This window comes from Giraffa tippelskirchi, chromosome 5 (assembly GCF_054371585.1).
Source record: "Giraffa tippelskirchi isolate mGirTip1 chromosome 5, T2T-mGirTip1v1.2.pri, whole genome shotgun sequence".
NCBI classification, from domain to species: Eukaryota; Metazoa; Chordata; class Mammalia; order Artiodactyla; family Giraffidae; genus Giraffa; species Giraffa tippelskirchi.
In genome coordinates, this window is record NC_137279.1 from 179,777,846 (window position 1) to 179,795,447 (window position 17,602).

The 17,602-nt window shown below is 37.6% G+C and overlaps 1 protein-coding gene across 2 annotated transcripts in view; it reads right to left on the reverse strand.

The window, feature by feature from the left end:
* Window positions 1–1,286: 1,286 nt before the first annotated feature.
* Window positions 1,287–17,602, reverse strand: part of ZMPSTE24 (zinc metallopeptidase STE24) — a 42,534-nt gene continuing 26,218 nt past the window's right edge. For both annotated transcript variants that reach the window (XM_081493976.1, XM_081493977.1), the window contains exons 8-10: window positions 8,239–8,343; window positions 5,874–6,017; window positions 1,287–2,991 (exon numbers count right to left, since the gene is read on the reverse strand). In XM_081493976.1, the coding sequence (XP_081350102.1) occupies window positions 2,767–2,991; window positions 5,874–6,017; window positions 8,239–8,343 (474 nt within the window). In that variant the 3' untranslated portion in view covers window positions 1,287–2,766. The remainder of the gene's footprint in view (window positions 2,992–5,873; window positions 6,018–8,238; window positions 8,344–17,602) is intronic.

The following is a 17,602-nucleotide window of genomic DNA, read 5'->3' on the forward strand; positions in this document are numbered from 1 at the left end:
CAGAGGGGAGCCCTCTCCTGAAGGTGCAGGCTTCATCCTCCTCACGGGGTGCGAACAGTCCTGGCTTCACAGGGTTTTAGGACACATGGAGGTATCTATCTATTCAAATTGTTTGGGAAACCCTCCTCCCTGGAAACCATCCTGGATAGTATGAGAAGAGCAGAGGTCTCCCTACCCATATCGCCTGAATAGGGCTATACCATCCCACTGTGGACTGTTCCTGCTCATCTACCAGACTGTACATAGACGGGCACACAGGTTACTTGCTCACATCATCATGATCCTGAACCAGGAGTTATTGGAAAGGGGTTCTCTGTACTTTTTCTTTGTATGGCCTCTAAGACAGAACTTAAGGCCCTCAAGGTAAGCTTTCTGCTATGGGAAAACTTTTCTGCCAATGATGGTAGAACTCGCAAAACAATCAAAACTACATGAAGTACATATGCACAAAAGAAACCAAAAGATGGATGACAAAGGCCGAGTGGAGGAAGGAGTCTTCAGGGAGGGGAGTTACCACACAAAGGATTAGGGGTGTCCATGAGGATATACAGGTTAAAGGGCAAGCTGGGACCATCATTGGTATTAAAATCACTGACTTGATCCCAGCTCCTATCCTAAACAGAGCTATCATTTACTAGTAGCTCTCAGACTTTAGCCGAGGACCAAGTCAGACAAAGGTAGTATATACACACAACAAGGACTCTGCCTTAGATTCAGAAATCAGCCCCGCTGAGGCCATGCCACTTTATCTGAGGCCTTGATCTACTTCATTCTGTCCACCAACTATTAGGGTACAGAGTGCAACCTCCTTCCCTCCTTGGCTGTCCTTTCTCCCTCCCTTGATTAGCCAATACCTCAGGAACCTACCAGTGGTATCCTCTGGCCATCCCTAGGCCTCCCATAAACTGTAAGGGACCAGGTCAAAACAATCATGTATTAAAAAGCTAGTTATTGCTACCACATGAAAGGAAGATCAAAGAGGCAGGTGGAGTAGACCAAACAGACCAAGACAATGAGAAGTTATGGGACTGGAGAAGGAATGGTTCTGAATGACGCTTCTGAGGAGACGTCAGCAAGAATTGGTGATGCTCTGGAGCGGAGGGAGGGAGGCAGTGAAGAGGGCTCTGAGTGAGGTGCAGCAATGGTCCCGCCACCACGCAGCACTATGGTTGTTCCTTCTACTACTCTTCACTACTAGCACTCAGTTCCTCTAGGGTAATAAATATACATCCTAGGTAACAAATGACAGACAGATTTTGTCAAATCAAAGACAAAGTACATCAATCTGCATTGGCGATCTTTAATGTTTCACTGGTGTAGAACTGAAATTTGTATTTAAAGGCAAGGAAGGAAGGAGAAAGGCAGTTATCACAGCATGAATTCACAGGTAAAAGATGCTGGATAAAATCATAGGGCTGTTCCTTAGAAAAATAAATAATGCGGTACTAAACTAGAGGCTTATTTTTATTATGTTTCCATGTAGAAATATCATCCAAATATCAGCTAAGCAAAAGACTTTCTGGCCAAAGGCCAAGCGCACACAGTTGATCCCACTTTGGAATAAATGCCCAGAAGGTACATATCACCAGTGTGTGGGACTCTGGGCACAAAGTTGGGTCTCATTCATAAAGTGAACAGAGATTTGAGTCAAACATGCAGCTTCAAAAACTGGAAATTTTTCATGACATTTGTTTTGAAAATAAAAATTGCCTGCATATCAAGAACTATAATTTTCTAAAATGGAATTAGGCCTGATTAAATAAAATAGTACTCATGACTTACTAATAAAAATTAGAAAAATAAAAACAGAAACTTTTCTGTCCAAAGAGATAGAAAATTATATTTTTTCCTGTAACATCACAAGAGAATCATCAGTATTTCACCCTTATGTCTCTTAAAATGTCACTTCTTCTTTCCACATTCTCCCACTTTTAACAGCAAAACCTGTTCAATATGGCAATTTCTGCTAAACAAAAGGATGCACTATTTATTGAATACTTAAGAGTATGAATGAAAAAAGCTGAATGTTTGGGAAAATACTACATTACCCCTAATGGGATCATACCCACCAGGTGGGAAAGAAAGATAAAGACTGAGATTTTCTAAAAAACAAAATGATTTAAAATACTCTGTACATAATTTATAATTTCAAAACATTATTAGAAATTCCTGATCAGTGTATAACAAGAGAGGGAACAGAGAAATTTGGTAGAATAGTAGAGAGCATATTTCTAACTACTTTCAGTTACATAACATCAGCCTTATGAATTATTATCTTTTTCCTTATTTAAAACACTGATTGGCCAGCTTAAATCATAACAGCATAAAAGTAGAAGTAAGTTTCAACTTACGTATGAGCACAGTGATTCAGGACCACTGTTTCTGCCTTACAGAGAGAATTCAGAGGTGGTGTTCCCTTTTAAACATATGCCCCCAAATACCTTACATGCAGGTTCCATATAAGCATGTAAATAAAACAAGTTTTGTCTTTTCTCAAATAATTTTACAAGCTGATGGTAAACTAGATTTTAAAGATAAAACTATGCCTTTAAAAACATTAAGCCTCAAAATTTCACCCAGTGTTTTCTTTAAGAAATGGATTATTAAAATCATTTTTGAAATGAGATATTAAATGTATTTAAATCTTGGCTTTTCTGTACTTAATCATTTTTCCTAAAAAAAAAAAGTTAAAAACATCAAGAGCCAGAACATGCTGCCAGGACAGAAAATAATCAGAAATGTCTTCGGTTGCAGACCCTGGGCAACTCAGTCTTGTTTTGAATTTTTCAGAGCTTGAAGTCTCTCTAGTAGTGGAGGATGAGAATAATGCCACATGGAAAACAACCAGTCAGAAACAGGGAATCCCAAGTTGTCTTTGTTTAGTTTGATTAAAGCAGAATATAAGTCTTTGGCCTTCCCAAGTTTCTTGGCAAATGCATCGGCTTGAAACTCAAATCTGCGGCTGAGGACTGTTAAGCAAAAAGAAAGAACCTGAAAAAGGAAATAAAAGCATTTTAACCACTTCCCCTCTTTGCTGTTACTAAAGCTTTCATGAGCCAATACTGCAGAGGAAGTTCAGCTCAGGATGAGAAACAGCAAGCCAAAAGAAACATCACTTGTATTTTGGAGACCCCAGGATGGGAGAATTATTAGAAATTGAGCCTTTCCCCCTCTAAGCAAATAGACCAGAAACAGATATATATCCAAAGACATGTCAGTCGTAATGAAGAGACACTGACTTCTGAGAACCTGCTATGTGCCAAGCACTGAGTCGGCATTTTACATTCTCCAGCAATCCTGCAAGGTGATTACTCTTACTCCTGTTTTACAGATGAAGGAGGGTATCTCAGAAGTGAGACAACTTGTTTGTAGTCATACAACTAGAAGGTGGTAGTGCTGAAATTCTTGATGACTCCAAAGCCCATGACACCATCTTTCTCAGTGGTAAGATGTGGTGATTTATATCCAGACTCTTTTTTTCATTAAAAAAAAAATATTCTTGCTCACTTATCCACCTTTAGATGTTAACAACAGTCTTCACTGAGAATATTCTTATATATATACATATATATATATATACACACAAGTATACATGTATAGATGTATATACATGTATACACACATACTATAGCCTCTAATGATGGCCTCAAAATAGAATTTTCTAGACTGTTCTGAGCTATGGTAGCTTCATTAGAATATATATTCAGTCTCTGAGGGTGACTACTATGAAGGGGACAAGTTTCATTTGAACATAGAAATTTCTGAGGGAAAAATAATTTATTTGCATACTGAAGTATTAATATTACAGGTTGGATGACATGATGTCTATCTCTGACCTTAAAATACATCAGGCAATAAAGCAAAAAGAAAGTTTAAAGTCTCTCAATTATACCTCATATTGCCATCAGCAGATTCAGAGCTTCAACATAAAGTCTGGGCGCTCCTGATATCTTCTTAGACATGTTCAAAGCTAATATCTGGCTCCTACCTGAAATTTCTTTCCAAATCTTGAATGTGCTTTTTGGGTTATAATCATTAACTAATCTGTCTGTCTATGTGTCTCCTGATTTCAGGCGTCCCAGGGCAGCTGTCCCTTGAAACTCACTGTGACACAAATAAACCCTGAGCAGACACTAGCCAGCACCCATCTGTTCCACTGTAGGCTTTCAGACCCTTCTTGATAAGGCATGTTTCCCATTTCCCAGGAAAATACCTCTTTCTTATTATGACCTCTTAAATGCAGACATTAAACATACAGTTTTCTGTTTAAATACTTAGTCTTTTTGAAATGAATACCCTGGGCTCATTGAAGTTTTTAAAACAGTTGCTAATATCTCTAAATTAATTATATTTCAAATCACTCTAATATCCTACATTTACTTAGCTATTTTTTGAAGTGAACTCAACTACTCAAAATATAAGGAGATAAAACCAAAAACTGAGAGGCCAAATTAGATGCCAAAAGCAGACTAACATTACTGGCGCCTTACTTATCAGAGGACACCTACACTCAGTCAGAATCCAGTAATGTTTACCTAATGAGTGTGATTATCTGATTTCCCAGTTGATAGTTGGTTGAAGAAGAAAATTAGAAACAAATAATGACCATATTGGAAAGTTACACTGACATTAGCAAGGATTATCAGCCTGACAGTCAATGAAGAGATTATAAGAAAATTAGTTATATAAATAAATAGCATGACTGCATAAAGAGCAGAAGATTCTGGGACATTTCACACACACAGCTCAATGTCTTTAAGGCATTCCTGAATTGTGACTGAAGACAGAAATGACAATATCATTATGGTGGTAGTTTAGTCGCTAAGTTATGTCCCATGGACTGTAGCCTCCCAGGTTCCTCTGTCCATGGGATTCTCCAAGCAAGAATACTGGAGTGGGTTGCCATTTCCTTCTCCACAATATCATTACAGGTGGTTCTATAACCTCTTTAAGAGTAACAATCAGCATACAGCACTTTATAAATATTCTCAACAAAAGTTAGAAAATTAAAACATTTAGAGTTTAATGATAATAAATCTTACTTCTCTGGAAAATGAATGTAGATTCTGTGGACAATGCTATACAAACATGATCTTTTCCTCCCCGTTTTTCTTTCCTGGTGCCTTCACCCTACCTCCACCTTTTAAGGAGAAAATTAAAACCCTTACTCTACAATTTGTCCCAAAGAAAGAATTCTTCTGAATGGAGATATCTCAAGATCCCTGATCTCTTTGCTTACTCTGGAAGCCTAATCAATTAGTATGTTGCCATCACTGGATTTATTCATATACAGTCTCATTAATCCATGTCTTATCACATATATGGCGTTCCCCTACTGAGCAGTCATGGAGCAGTGGTTCTCACACTTTGCTTACCATAAAACATCCAACTTTGCTTTAGAGGGTCTGGAGTGGGATGCTAAGTCTGTTACGAAGCAGGTGGTCAGGAAATGCAACCAGAGAAACACTGTCGTACAATCTCTCTTATCCAGTCATACACACACTCAATTATCAGTTGTTTTGTCCCCTCACACAAAGACTTTCACCAGTGCTTGGCGAAATGTGGTCTAGGACATAGTGTTTCAATAGTTAATTTCCATCTACCAAGTCTCTGAGGTACATGCTACATCGAGGTTTTCACCACTAAAGCCTAATTCTCCACTTTTTTTCCCCTAACAATATAGAAGCACTTATTATTTGGGACCGGGTTTTTCTGCTATATTCTTATATACTGGCCAGTAAATCAAGGGACTAAAATTTTGTTTTATCTGCTTGTTAAAATTATAGTTTTGTTTCTTTTTTCACTACTCTCAAGGTTCTAGATTTGAAATAGACAAGAACATACATGAGATAATTTTAAAGATTATACATTACCTCATTATAAGGTGAAAAAATAAACTGGAAGATGATCAATAGTCCAATTAGAGTGGGCTGGCTGTCATTAAAACCAAATGCAACAAAAAGCTCCTTTCGACCAATTAATACAGCAAACAAGAAAAAACACAGGAAAGAATTCATCTAGAAAGAAGGATACAAAATTTCTAAGTTATTACTAAGCTAATTTCATTGTGGGATCAGTAGAACAAGACATCATGATGTGATTTTAGGAATGATGTTAGCGTGACCACAGAAAAAGTTACTTAGGTGGTTTTATAGTTTTACTTTTATTCTAGAAGTAGAGAGGGCCTGAGTTGAGGATATATATACACTTAATTCGTTATTAGTGAGCAAATAATGGTTTAACTGGATGATTAGGGCCTTGGAGCAAACTAGAGGATGGCTAACAAGGAGATTTGGAAAAGAGGTATGTGGGAAAACTTCCAAAACTAGCCCCAAGTATGGTAATACTTAGGTCTAATGTGAATCTTCACAGAAACTATTCCACAGCAGAGGAGGCACTCTCAATGCTCAGGTGGAGAAGATACCTGCTCTGTGGATGTGAGCCAGCTTCTTTGCCCAGCCACTCTAGGACTTGGTCAACTGCTCATGAAAAGAGTGGCCATGGTGACAGGGATGGAGTCAACGCATTAATCAACAACACAGACACTCCCCACTGGCTCTAGCTGAAGTGCCCAATCTATTAGAAGAGGCAATCAACTCCAGCCCCGATGAGGCACCTCAGGGACCAGCCCATTACCCTCACAGTAGGCTAGTGGACCCCTTCTTTCCTGAAGGGAGCAGTGATTTTCCTTATTAAACTGAGTACTTAAACTTGGAAAACTAAGATCATGGCATCTGGTCCCATCACTTCATGGCAAATAGATGGGGAAACAGTGGAAACAGTGTCACACTTTATTTTTTTGGGCTCCAAAATCACTGCAGATGGTGATTGCAGCCATGAAATTAAAAGATGCTTACTCCTTGGAAGGAAAGTTATGACCAACCTAGACAGCATATTAAAAAGCAGAGACTTTTGCCAACAAAGGTCCATCTAGTCAAGGCTATGGTTTTTCCAGTAGTCATCTATGGATGTGAGAGTTGGACTGTGAAGAAAGCTGAGAGCTGAAGAATTGATGCTTTTGAACTGTGGTGTTGGAGAAGCCTCTTGAGAGTCCCTTGGACTGCAAGGAGATCCAACCAGTCCATCCTAAAGGAGATCGCTCCTGTGTATTCATTGGAAGGCCTGATGTTGAAGGTGAAACTCCAATACTTTGGCCACCTCATGCGAAGAATTGACTCATTGGAAAAGACCCTGATGCTGGGAAGGATTGGGGGCAGGAAGAGAAGGGGACGACAGAGGATGAGATGGCTGGATGGCATCACTGACTCGATGGACATGAGTTTGGGTAAATTCTGGGAGTTGGTGATAGACAGAGAGGCCCGGCGTGCTGCGATTCATGGGGTCGCAAAGAGTCAGACGCAACTGAGCGACTGAACTGAACTGAATGTCTTACTCACTGCCATGTATCCATACAACATAGCTTCCAGCCAAGGCACTCATTTTTTATACCTACAGATGTAAGGCAACAGAAAAGTGCCTATAGGAGCAGGTACACAAGTCTTCCCACGTAATCCATCACGCAGAACCAGCTGCCCTTTTAGAAAGCTACAAAGACCATTAAAGACGCAACTGAGACCACACATGCTCAGAACCAGTCAAAAAATCACAGAGCCTGAGAACTCTGGTCACTCTGTTGGTTTAGCGGTATTAATACCCAGAAGAGGAATGTTACGGAAAATATTTTCTTCTTTATATGTACTACTTTTTGCAATTTCTTTTCAATGGTTGTACAATGACTTCTTTAAAAAGCATTTTAATGTCCAACTTATCTAGGCTCACTCCTTTGATCTTCACAGCTCCTAGAGCTGAGCAACTGATAACAACAATAAATATTTATGTAGTACTTACCACATTTCAGGTACTACTCCAAGCTCTTTACATGTATTAACTCATTTAATTCTTTCAGTCTTATGAGGTATCATCACTCAATAAGGGAATGGAGGCAGAAAGAGGCTCAGGAACTTGCCTGAGGTCACAAAGGTAGTAAGTCAGCAAGCTGTGATGTGAAGCTTGGCTACAGAGTCTGCCTTCACTTCTCTACTATGTGAACTCTCATCCCTGCTATACTTATTATCTGACTCTCCTGCCATAAAAAGAGAATTGTCAGGACTTCCCTAGTGGTCCAGTGGTTAAGACTCTGTGCTTCTACTGCCGGGGGTGTGGATTCAATCCCTGGTTGGGGAAGCTGACAGTGTGGCCAAGAAAAGAGGGGTAGAGAGAGAATTACTCCAGACTTACCTGGCTAATGATGATATTTTTGACTGTGTGGCCCAACTTCCAGTGCCCCAGTTCATGGCCTAGTACAGCAAGCACCTCCTCGTTTTTACATCCTTGTTTCTTATTCTGAATCAAAGAACAAATAGAAAATAAACTATTAAGAAGCTTCAAAAAGTTTATACCTTTTAACCAAATAAGAGCCCTTCTTAGATTCTAACTTAAGGAAACAATCAGACTTTCGTGCAAAACTGTTCATTCACTGAACAAAACATTCATCCAGCCACTCCACGTTAGATACTGGGTTAAGCTCAAACATAGAATCATGAACAAGACACACACATGCTGACTGCATGAGTCTAATTTAAGTTAGAAAAAATATAAATCTTTATCAATAGGACAAGAGTTAAATAAATCATGACAAAGTCATGTGACAGCCATATTATAAACCCATTAGAAATTTTGCTTTCAAAGATTATGTTATAACATGGGTAACTGCTCATGATAGTGCCAAACAACATTTATTTATATTATACATCCATTAGAAATGTTTTGAAAGATTATGTTCTGAAAATGGTTCATTAGATGAAGAAAGCAAGAAACAAAACTAAAAATAAATAGTATGATTCCAATTATGAAAAAAGACAAATGTGTATACAAAAATACACAAATAAAACAGACTGAGTATATCAAAATGTTAACAGTTTTTTCTATATGGTAGAAATACAGTGATGTTTAACTATCTCAGATCATTCCTATTTTCCAAATTATCTACAAATAAGTACATGTCACTTGTGACCTCCCAAAACACCATGAATTGCCATTTTAAAAACTGAGACCTCCAAGTTAAAATGGCAGAAGGAACATTTACATCTAATTTTATTTCCTCCAAAAACTCCAATAAACTACAATCAAGAGTTTTTGTGTTTTTTTTAAAGACATAAACTGGATAGGGAAAACGGGAGAGCTGGCAATAGTAACAAGATTTTGGAAGCAGGAAAGCAGACAGACAAATAAAAATGGACTAGGCAGGTCAAGAAAGTTGAATCATAAGCCAGCAGTGGAGAAAATACATAGAACCAGTCTGATTTACACTGCAGTGTCTTCAAAGGACTTGAATACTAACAGTAACCAGGTATTTCTGAAATGGGAGGAACAGGAAGGAGATTGTGGCAAATATAAGAATTGGGTGAGAGCTGTTTGAGAAATGGTACCGATTCCTCTCCAACTCCACACTTGAGCAAAAGGCAATTGCTCGTCCCTCACCCTGGCAAAAGCCTGAAAGCTCATTTTGGATAGGGCAAAGAAAAGGACGCTTCAACTGGAAGTTCGGCATAGCTGAAGGCCTGGGTACACCAGCCACAGACCACGAGTTTGCTTACCTAACGGTATGGTGCACTGACTACTGAGTACTGCCTCTCCCAAGCTAGCCCTCTCTCCCCATACCTGGATCCCAAAACACTGCCCTCCAGGCAAAAGACTGGAAGAGTACTCCCTGAGAACTCTGATCCCTCTACCAGGAAAGACCAGGAGATGCACCCGCAGGACATACCACAGTGAAGCTGTGATAAGTTGATAAGCCTTATCTACAGGCTCAGAGAATCCAACCAGGTTTTTAGTCCCTTTCTCTTACTAAACTGAAAGAAAGTGAAAGTTGCACAGTCATATCTGACTCTTTGTGATCCATGGACTGTAGCCTGCCTGGCTCCTCTGTCCATGGAATTCTCCAGGCAAGGGTATTGGAGTGGGTTGCCATTTCCTTCTCCAGGGCATCTTCCCAACCCAGGGACTGAACCCAGGTCTCCTGCATTGCAGGCAGATTCTTTACCAACTGAGCCACTAAGGAAGCCCATTCTCCTACTAAGGAGTAGACAAACAATTGTATATATTGTAAGATATACAAGATAAGGGTCAAGATGGAAGACCAGATACAAAAAAAAAAAAATGAAATATGGAAGAAACAAATTACCTAAGGAGAAAATTTAGAGAGATGCTGCTTTCATGGGAAAACTGACGATACTATAAAAAATGGGAAATTCAGGACTTCCCTGGTGGTCCAGCGGTTAAGAATCCAACTGCCAATGCAGAGGACACAGGTTTGGTCCTGGGAAGATTCCACCATCTCAAGGCAACTGAGCCTGTGCACCATAACTACTGAGCCTGTGCTTTAAAGCTCGTGCTCTTCAATAAGAGAAGGCACTGCAGTGAGAAGCCTGTGCACCACAGCGAGAGAGCAGCCCTCGCTGGTCGCAACTAGAGAAAGCCTGTGTGCAGAAACAATGACTTAGAGCAGCCAAAAAAAAAACCTAAAAATAAATTAAAAAAAAAAAAGGGACAGAGAAAAATAATTCTTAGAAATTTAAGCTTAATAGAATGATTGGAAGATGATGGTATCTCCCAGAAAATAGAAGAAAGAGATAAACAAACGGAAAAGCAGGGAAGAAAAGGTAAGAAAGTTCAGTATAAGGAAGCCAACATTCAAATAACAGGAACTCTGAAAAGAAAGAAGAGAAAAAATAGGAGAAAATCATCAACAAAACAATTCCAGTAAGTCTCCTAGAACCAATGAACTTCAATTTCCAAAATAAAAGGGCCAAATACATACCCAGCACAACGGGTAAAAACAGACTCACAAGGTTGTACACTGGAAACTAGCATAATATTGTATATCAACTATACTTCCATTTTAAAAAACAAAAGGCACACACCAAGGTATGCGAAATTTCAGAACACATAGAAAGGATTCAGCAATTTTCCAGAAGAATAAAATTAAGGTAACATATTAAGGATCAGTAATTTGAATGGTTTCAGACACCTCACCAGCAATGTTGGAATCAAGATGGTGATGGGACAGTACCTTCACAATCCTGAAGAAAAAGTATTTTCAATCTAGAAATCTAAACCCCAGTCAAAGTGACAGGAAAAAAAATGTGACAGAAAAATGAAGGCATTTTGATGCAAGAACTCAAAAACTTTACTATGCAACCTTTCTCAGGAAGGTGCTGGAGGATGTTCTTTACTAAAATGAAGGAGCAAATTAAGAACAAAAAGTCATGGAATACAGAACACAGGAGACCCAGCAAAGGAGAGAAGTGAAGGGAATCTCTAACGGTAAAGGGCAACCCCAGAATGACAACTGTACACCAGATAAAAGAGGGAAATCCATTCAGATTTGAACAATGTGACTCAAAAGACAATCTGTTGAGGACTGCCATGATTGCACTCTTTCAGTCACCATAGTATCTTTTTAACCTGAAGAAACTTGTAGAAGATATACACTATCGAGAAAGCACAGTAGATCAACATGGATTTCAACCTAAAGAAAAGGAAAAGGAATATCAAGAATGACCTTGTGGTCCTGCGGCTAAGACTCAGTGCTCCCAAAGCAGGGGGCCTGGGTTTGACCCGTGGTAAGGGAACTAGGTCCCACATGCCACCTCACACGCCGCAACTAAGACCTGGCGCAGCCAAATATAAAAGAATAACCACAGGGGAAGTCTACTATGAGAGTTGGAGAGCAGGACTTCAGAGAAATACCCCGAAGAAAGAGACTAGAGATCTCTTCCAGGGTGTAGGAGGGATGAGGGGGACTAAAGCTAATAAGGTTAATGATGCAATTAACCTTGTAGGAAATTATATTGAGCGATAGCAGAAGTTATGAGAAGAATTAGCAAAAAGAAAAAGGAACACTAAGCACATTTTTTTTTAAAAAAGCAATTATTAAGCAAGAGGGAAAAAAAGGTAACATATTTTCAGCAGTGAAAAGGTACAATATTGTTTAACAATAATGTTATCAATAATGTTTTGGTACTGGTTGAGAGACAGACATGGAGCACAGACTTACGGACAGGGGTGGCGGGGTGTGTGTGTGGGGTGGTGGAAGGAAAGAATGGGATGAATGGAGAGAGTAGCATGGAAACAGCACACTACCATATATAAAATAAGATAGCCAGTGGGAATGTGCTGCATGGCTCAGGGAACTCAAACTGGGGCTCTGTGACAACCTAGAGGGATAGGATGGGGTGGGAGGTGGGAGGGAGGTTCAAGAGAAAGGGGACATATGTATACTGACAGCTGATTTATATTGATATATGGCAGAAACCAACACCATATTGTAAAACAATTATCCCTCAATTAAAACTAAATAAATTACAAAAAAAATAAAACACAAGAACTGTAACTGGACTATACTGGAAGAATTGGGGGAAGGTAGGAGCAGAGCACATGTTAGGCCAAGAGCTAAATCCCCGTCTACCATAATTAAAAGTCAAGATAGTGTCAGTAGATAATAGTATACATATATTGTATATATATAAATGATATGCATAAGTGTCAGAAGAAGCTAACAGAGTTAAAATCTGTAAGGAGAGGAGCCTGACGGGGTGAGAGGCATAGAGAAGGGAGGAACACGAAACTACTATATTTCATTATATGTTTTGTACTCTTAACTTTTAAACTTTTAAACAATATGCTTGTATTACTTTAATAAAGTTAAATTTAATGTTAAAATTTATTGGAGTTCTACTTCCCTAATTTTATTATAGCTCCTCAAACCAACATTAAAAATACATATATGCAAATACATATATATGTATACACAAAAATATATATACACACATGCATACATATATTTTTCCCTTCAACACACATGAAGAATAGGCCAGGAAAGATTAAAAAAATAACAACAAATGTTGCTAACATGTATTAAACACTGACTATGTACCAGGCCCTCTGTGCTATATACTGTATTATTTATACATCATAATCATGATATGAAATAAGTATACTTATTACCATTTTACAGATGAGAAAATCTAGGTACAGAGAGGTTAGTTAATTTTCCTATGGCCACACAGCCAATAAATAGACAACCTGGAATTTGAAGCCAAGTAGTCTGATGCCAGAGACCTGTGCTTTCAACTTTCACACAATTATAGATAGAAAAATAAATTATTCAACATTTATCAAATAAACAATTTTTAGTTAACAGATATGTAATCATTTGTATATTGTTATAGTACTGCTTTTAAAATAAACACAAATGGTAGGTGGTCATATGAATGATACAATATAATGTTTACAAAGCCAAATAAAACTCTCATTGTTTATAAACTTTCCAGGTTCAATTTAAATAGTGCCAAGACACAATGAACAATTTCTTATACACACACTCACATGTGCATGCCCACATTCACTCACCAATACACACTCACTCTGAAAAACATCTAAAAAATGCTTAATAAGGTAAAACAAATATCCTTTTAAACGTACAGTTTAGTTTATTCTAAAGTATGGAAAAGCCAAAGTTGAGGAGTTGAAATTAACATTCCTTGTATAAAACTATGAATGGCTATACTCTGAGTCAAAGAGTGAGCTAGGGGGAAAAATGCTGGCAAAATAACCCAACTGTGTCAAGCTTACCTAAAGTGAAGAAAAAGAAAAGTCTCTTCTTGAAATTAAAAAACATAGGACTTCCCTGGTGGTCCAGTGGTTAAGACTCCACACTTCCACTGCAGGGGGCATGGATTCAATCCCTGGTTGGGGAACTAAGATCCTGCATGCCCAACGCCATGCACGGCAAAAAAAAAAGGAAGAAAAAAATTCAAAAACATTATCTGCATGCACCAGAAAATGCCAAGCTGGCTTGTAGCACTAGGGGCAACCGACAGAAGCAAATGCAAATGCTCTATTGAGGAATGTACCCTAAACCCAGACCCTTCAAGATTCCTGAAGATTAAGATCACTAAACTATTATGAATTTACAGTAAAAATTATCAAATACTTAAGAAAACAAGCCACAGTAAGTAAGAGTTAGCAGAAACAATACAGAGTTGCAGAAGTTCCTTAAGACTTCAGATAATGGAACCATCAGATAAAGAATATGAAATAAACATGTTTTATACAAAGAAGGGTGGGTGGGCTTCCCAGGTAGCACTAGTGGTAAAGAACTGCCTGCTAATGCAGGAGATGTAAGAGATGTGGGTTCAATCCCTGGGTCGGGAAGATCCCCTGGAGAAGGGAATGACTACCCACTCCAGTATTCTTGCCTGGAGAATTCCATGGACAGAGAAGCCTGGTGGGTTACAGTCCATGGGGTCGCAGAGTCAGACACAACTGAAGCAACTTAGCACAGCACACATACAAACAAGGGAACTAAAAACATGAGGAAGGAAAAAGAGGCTACCAGAAATGACTGATTTGAAAAAGAACCAAACAGAACTTTAAAACACAATGGACTGGTCAAAGAACAGACTAAATATAGCTAAATAAAGAATCTATGAACTGGAATGTGGAGCTCCAAGAGACAAATTTAAAAGTGTCAGCATCTGTGGGAGACAGAATGAGAGGGTATAACATTCATCTAATTGGAATTCCAGAAAGATAAACTGGGGAGAATGGGAAAGAAGCAATACTCAGATATAAAGGCAAAATGTTTTTAAACTTCAGGAAAAGACATAAGTCCTTATAGGAGCCACAATATATCCAAGCAGGACTGGGATAAAGTTCATACTTGCACAACACAAAAATCAAAGAGAAATCTTAAGAATAACCAGAAATAACTAAAAAATACATAAATAAAAGACAATAATAAGCTCAGAGCAGACTTTTTCAACAGGAACAAAGGAAACCAGGACAAAATAGAACGGTATCTTTAAAGTGCTAGGATAAATAGTTGTCAATCTTGAATTGATATCAAGAATGAGAGCGAAACAAAATCAGAATTTTCCAAAGAAATTTCTAAAGCATATACTTCTGGAAGAAGCAAAGTAATTTCTAAAAGGAAGGTGTGAGGGACTTCCCTGGTGATCCAGTGGTTAAGACTCCAGGCTTCTACTGCAGGGGGAGTGGGTTTGATCCCTGGTCAGGGAGCTAAGATCACACGTGCTACATGTAGCCAAAAAAAAAAAAGAAAAGAAAAATAAACAAGATAAAACTAAAATGTAACATGAAAGGGGTAATTAGATCAAACTGTTTATTTAAGGTTCCTGGATTATTTAGGAAGCAGTGAAGATATTGTATATTTTAAGATTTTAGGCATTGTGGGCATGATTTATTTTTAACAGCAACCTTAAAAGAATAATCACATATGAACCTTCAAACCTAAATGAAAACTCAAATATAATTTTTTAAAAACCTTCCATCAGTTCTAAAAATAAAGCAGAAGGAGGTGTGTGTATGTTTGGGGTGGAAGTGGGGTGGGGGGATATGAAAAGGATAAAGGGGAAAAAGGCCATAAAATAATATGGCAGAAATAACTCAAAACATATCAGTAATCACAATATATATGAACGAACAAAGCTTGTCAAAAAAAAAAAGATAGTGTCAATTTGGATTTAAAAGCAATCATAACAACAAAGTATATCTATGTATGAGACAAAGATACACGGTAAGGTTAAAAGTAAAAGGATGAAAGTGATACGGTGATGGCTGCACATTAAGAATATACTTAAAAAACACTAAATTGTACACTTTAAAATGGTTACAATGGTAAATTCTATCTCAATACTATTTTTAAAAAGTAAAGGATGACATCCAGCAAATATTAACCAATAGGTATCCAGTGTCGCTATATTAACACCAGACAAAATCAACTTAAAGGCAAAAAGGATTATTAAAGAAAGTCAGAAAAGAATGATAAAAGATTCAGTTTACCAGGAGGACACATAATTCTAAATTTGTATGTTCTAATACTAACGCCTCAGGATATATTCATTCAAAATTATCAGATTTACAAAGAAAATCTGACAAATGTATCATAATAGAGAATGTCAACACATCATTATCAATTAAGACATCAAGCAAATAAGATATAAAGATTTAAACAAAATAATAAAAAAGCATAAAAAAAAAGCTTCATCTATGGGAGACATATCAGTTCTGCAGCAAACAATGAGAGAATATATATCCTAGAAAGTGAAGGCTAATGGTTTTGAAATAAACTCCAGCTACTTAAAAGAGTGAAGTACAAATAGATGAACATGGAACTGATTTTGCCTTATACACCTTAGAAAAACACAACTTAATGGGAACACAGGCAGCTGGAATCTAGATCTTCTACCAGTTTTCCATTTCTTCACCAATTCCTAATTTTTAAGGAAAACAACCACTTAAAAATGAGGCTGGGTAGATGCATGAAAAAGAGGGATAGATTAAAAGTGATTGGCAAGACAGCTTTTACACTTACTGTTTCTTTTCCTTTTAAACATCAGAATCTAGGTCAGAATACACTTGGTAGAGAAAGTAAAGAATGAGCTAACTAGCCTAGTTTCTTAAATGCCTAAGAGACACGTGTACCTGTACCTTCAGGGAAGGGCCATCAAGAGGGAAGAACAAAGCACTAATTAACAGACATCTATTCTAAGGGGGAAATGAAGAGATGCAACTGAATATTTCCAAACAAAAATATTCATTGCAAGAATATTTTTAACAGGAAAAAACTGGAAACCCATATACCCAATAAAAGGAAAAATGATTTTTAATTAAAAAAACAGAAATAGATATAGTAAGATGTTTATGGTTAGTTGGGTTATTCATGTTTTCTAATTTATCTATTACTTTTCTAATAAGCAAAATAGGCTGCTATGTTTAATAATAATGATAACAGTTTCCATTCATTAAATGACTTATGTACCAGATACTGTATTATTAGATATTTTACAAACAGTTCATTAATCTCCACTACTACAAGGCAGCTATCATCAGCCTCATTGCTTCTTAATCTGAGCTATGAATTAATTCTTTCATAAAACAAGCAGGTCTCTATTAGAAAACATAGGTTCTTGTATCTTGGTTTGATGTCTGGATTTAGGAAGCTATTCAGAACTCCATGGAGTCATGTTCAAAGATATGGAATGACAAGAGCTTAAATAAGGGTCATTTTTTGCAAAAATGAAACTTGTTTATTTGTAGTAGATTCTTAGATAAAATTGGATTTTCTTTTCCCGTGCTAATTTCACATATGAGAAAAAAAATAAGTATCTTTCTCTTTTCTATCGCACTTTCCTTTTCATAAAATAAAATCCACATGCTGATTCATTTGATCCTCATAACAGCAAGCTGGGCAAGATGGGAAGTATTATCTTCATTTTAGAGATGATGGACGCCAGGAACTTCAAATGTCTTGAGATTATCATGCTAATAAGCAGTGGGTAAAACCCAAACTCACACCTCTGGATCTTGTCCTCTTTCTGTTATACTTATCAACTGGGAAGACATTCACATGACCCTAGTTCTTGCTGGGGAAATACTTGTTTTCTTCTATAAAAGGACAGTTTTTATATATTTAAATTTTTCCTTTCACTTAAAATGCTTTTGAGACAGGTTGTTCTAGTTACTGAATTTGTCTTCTGAAGGATAAACTGCAGGGAGAAAGTTTCCTAGACATCTT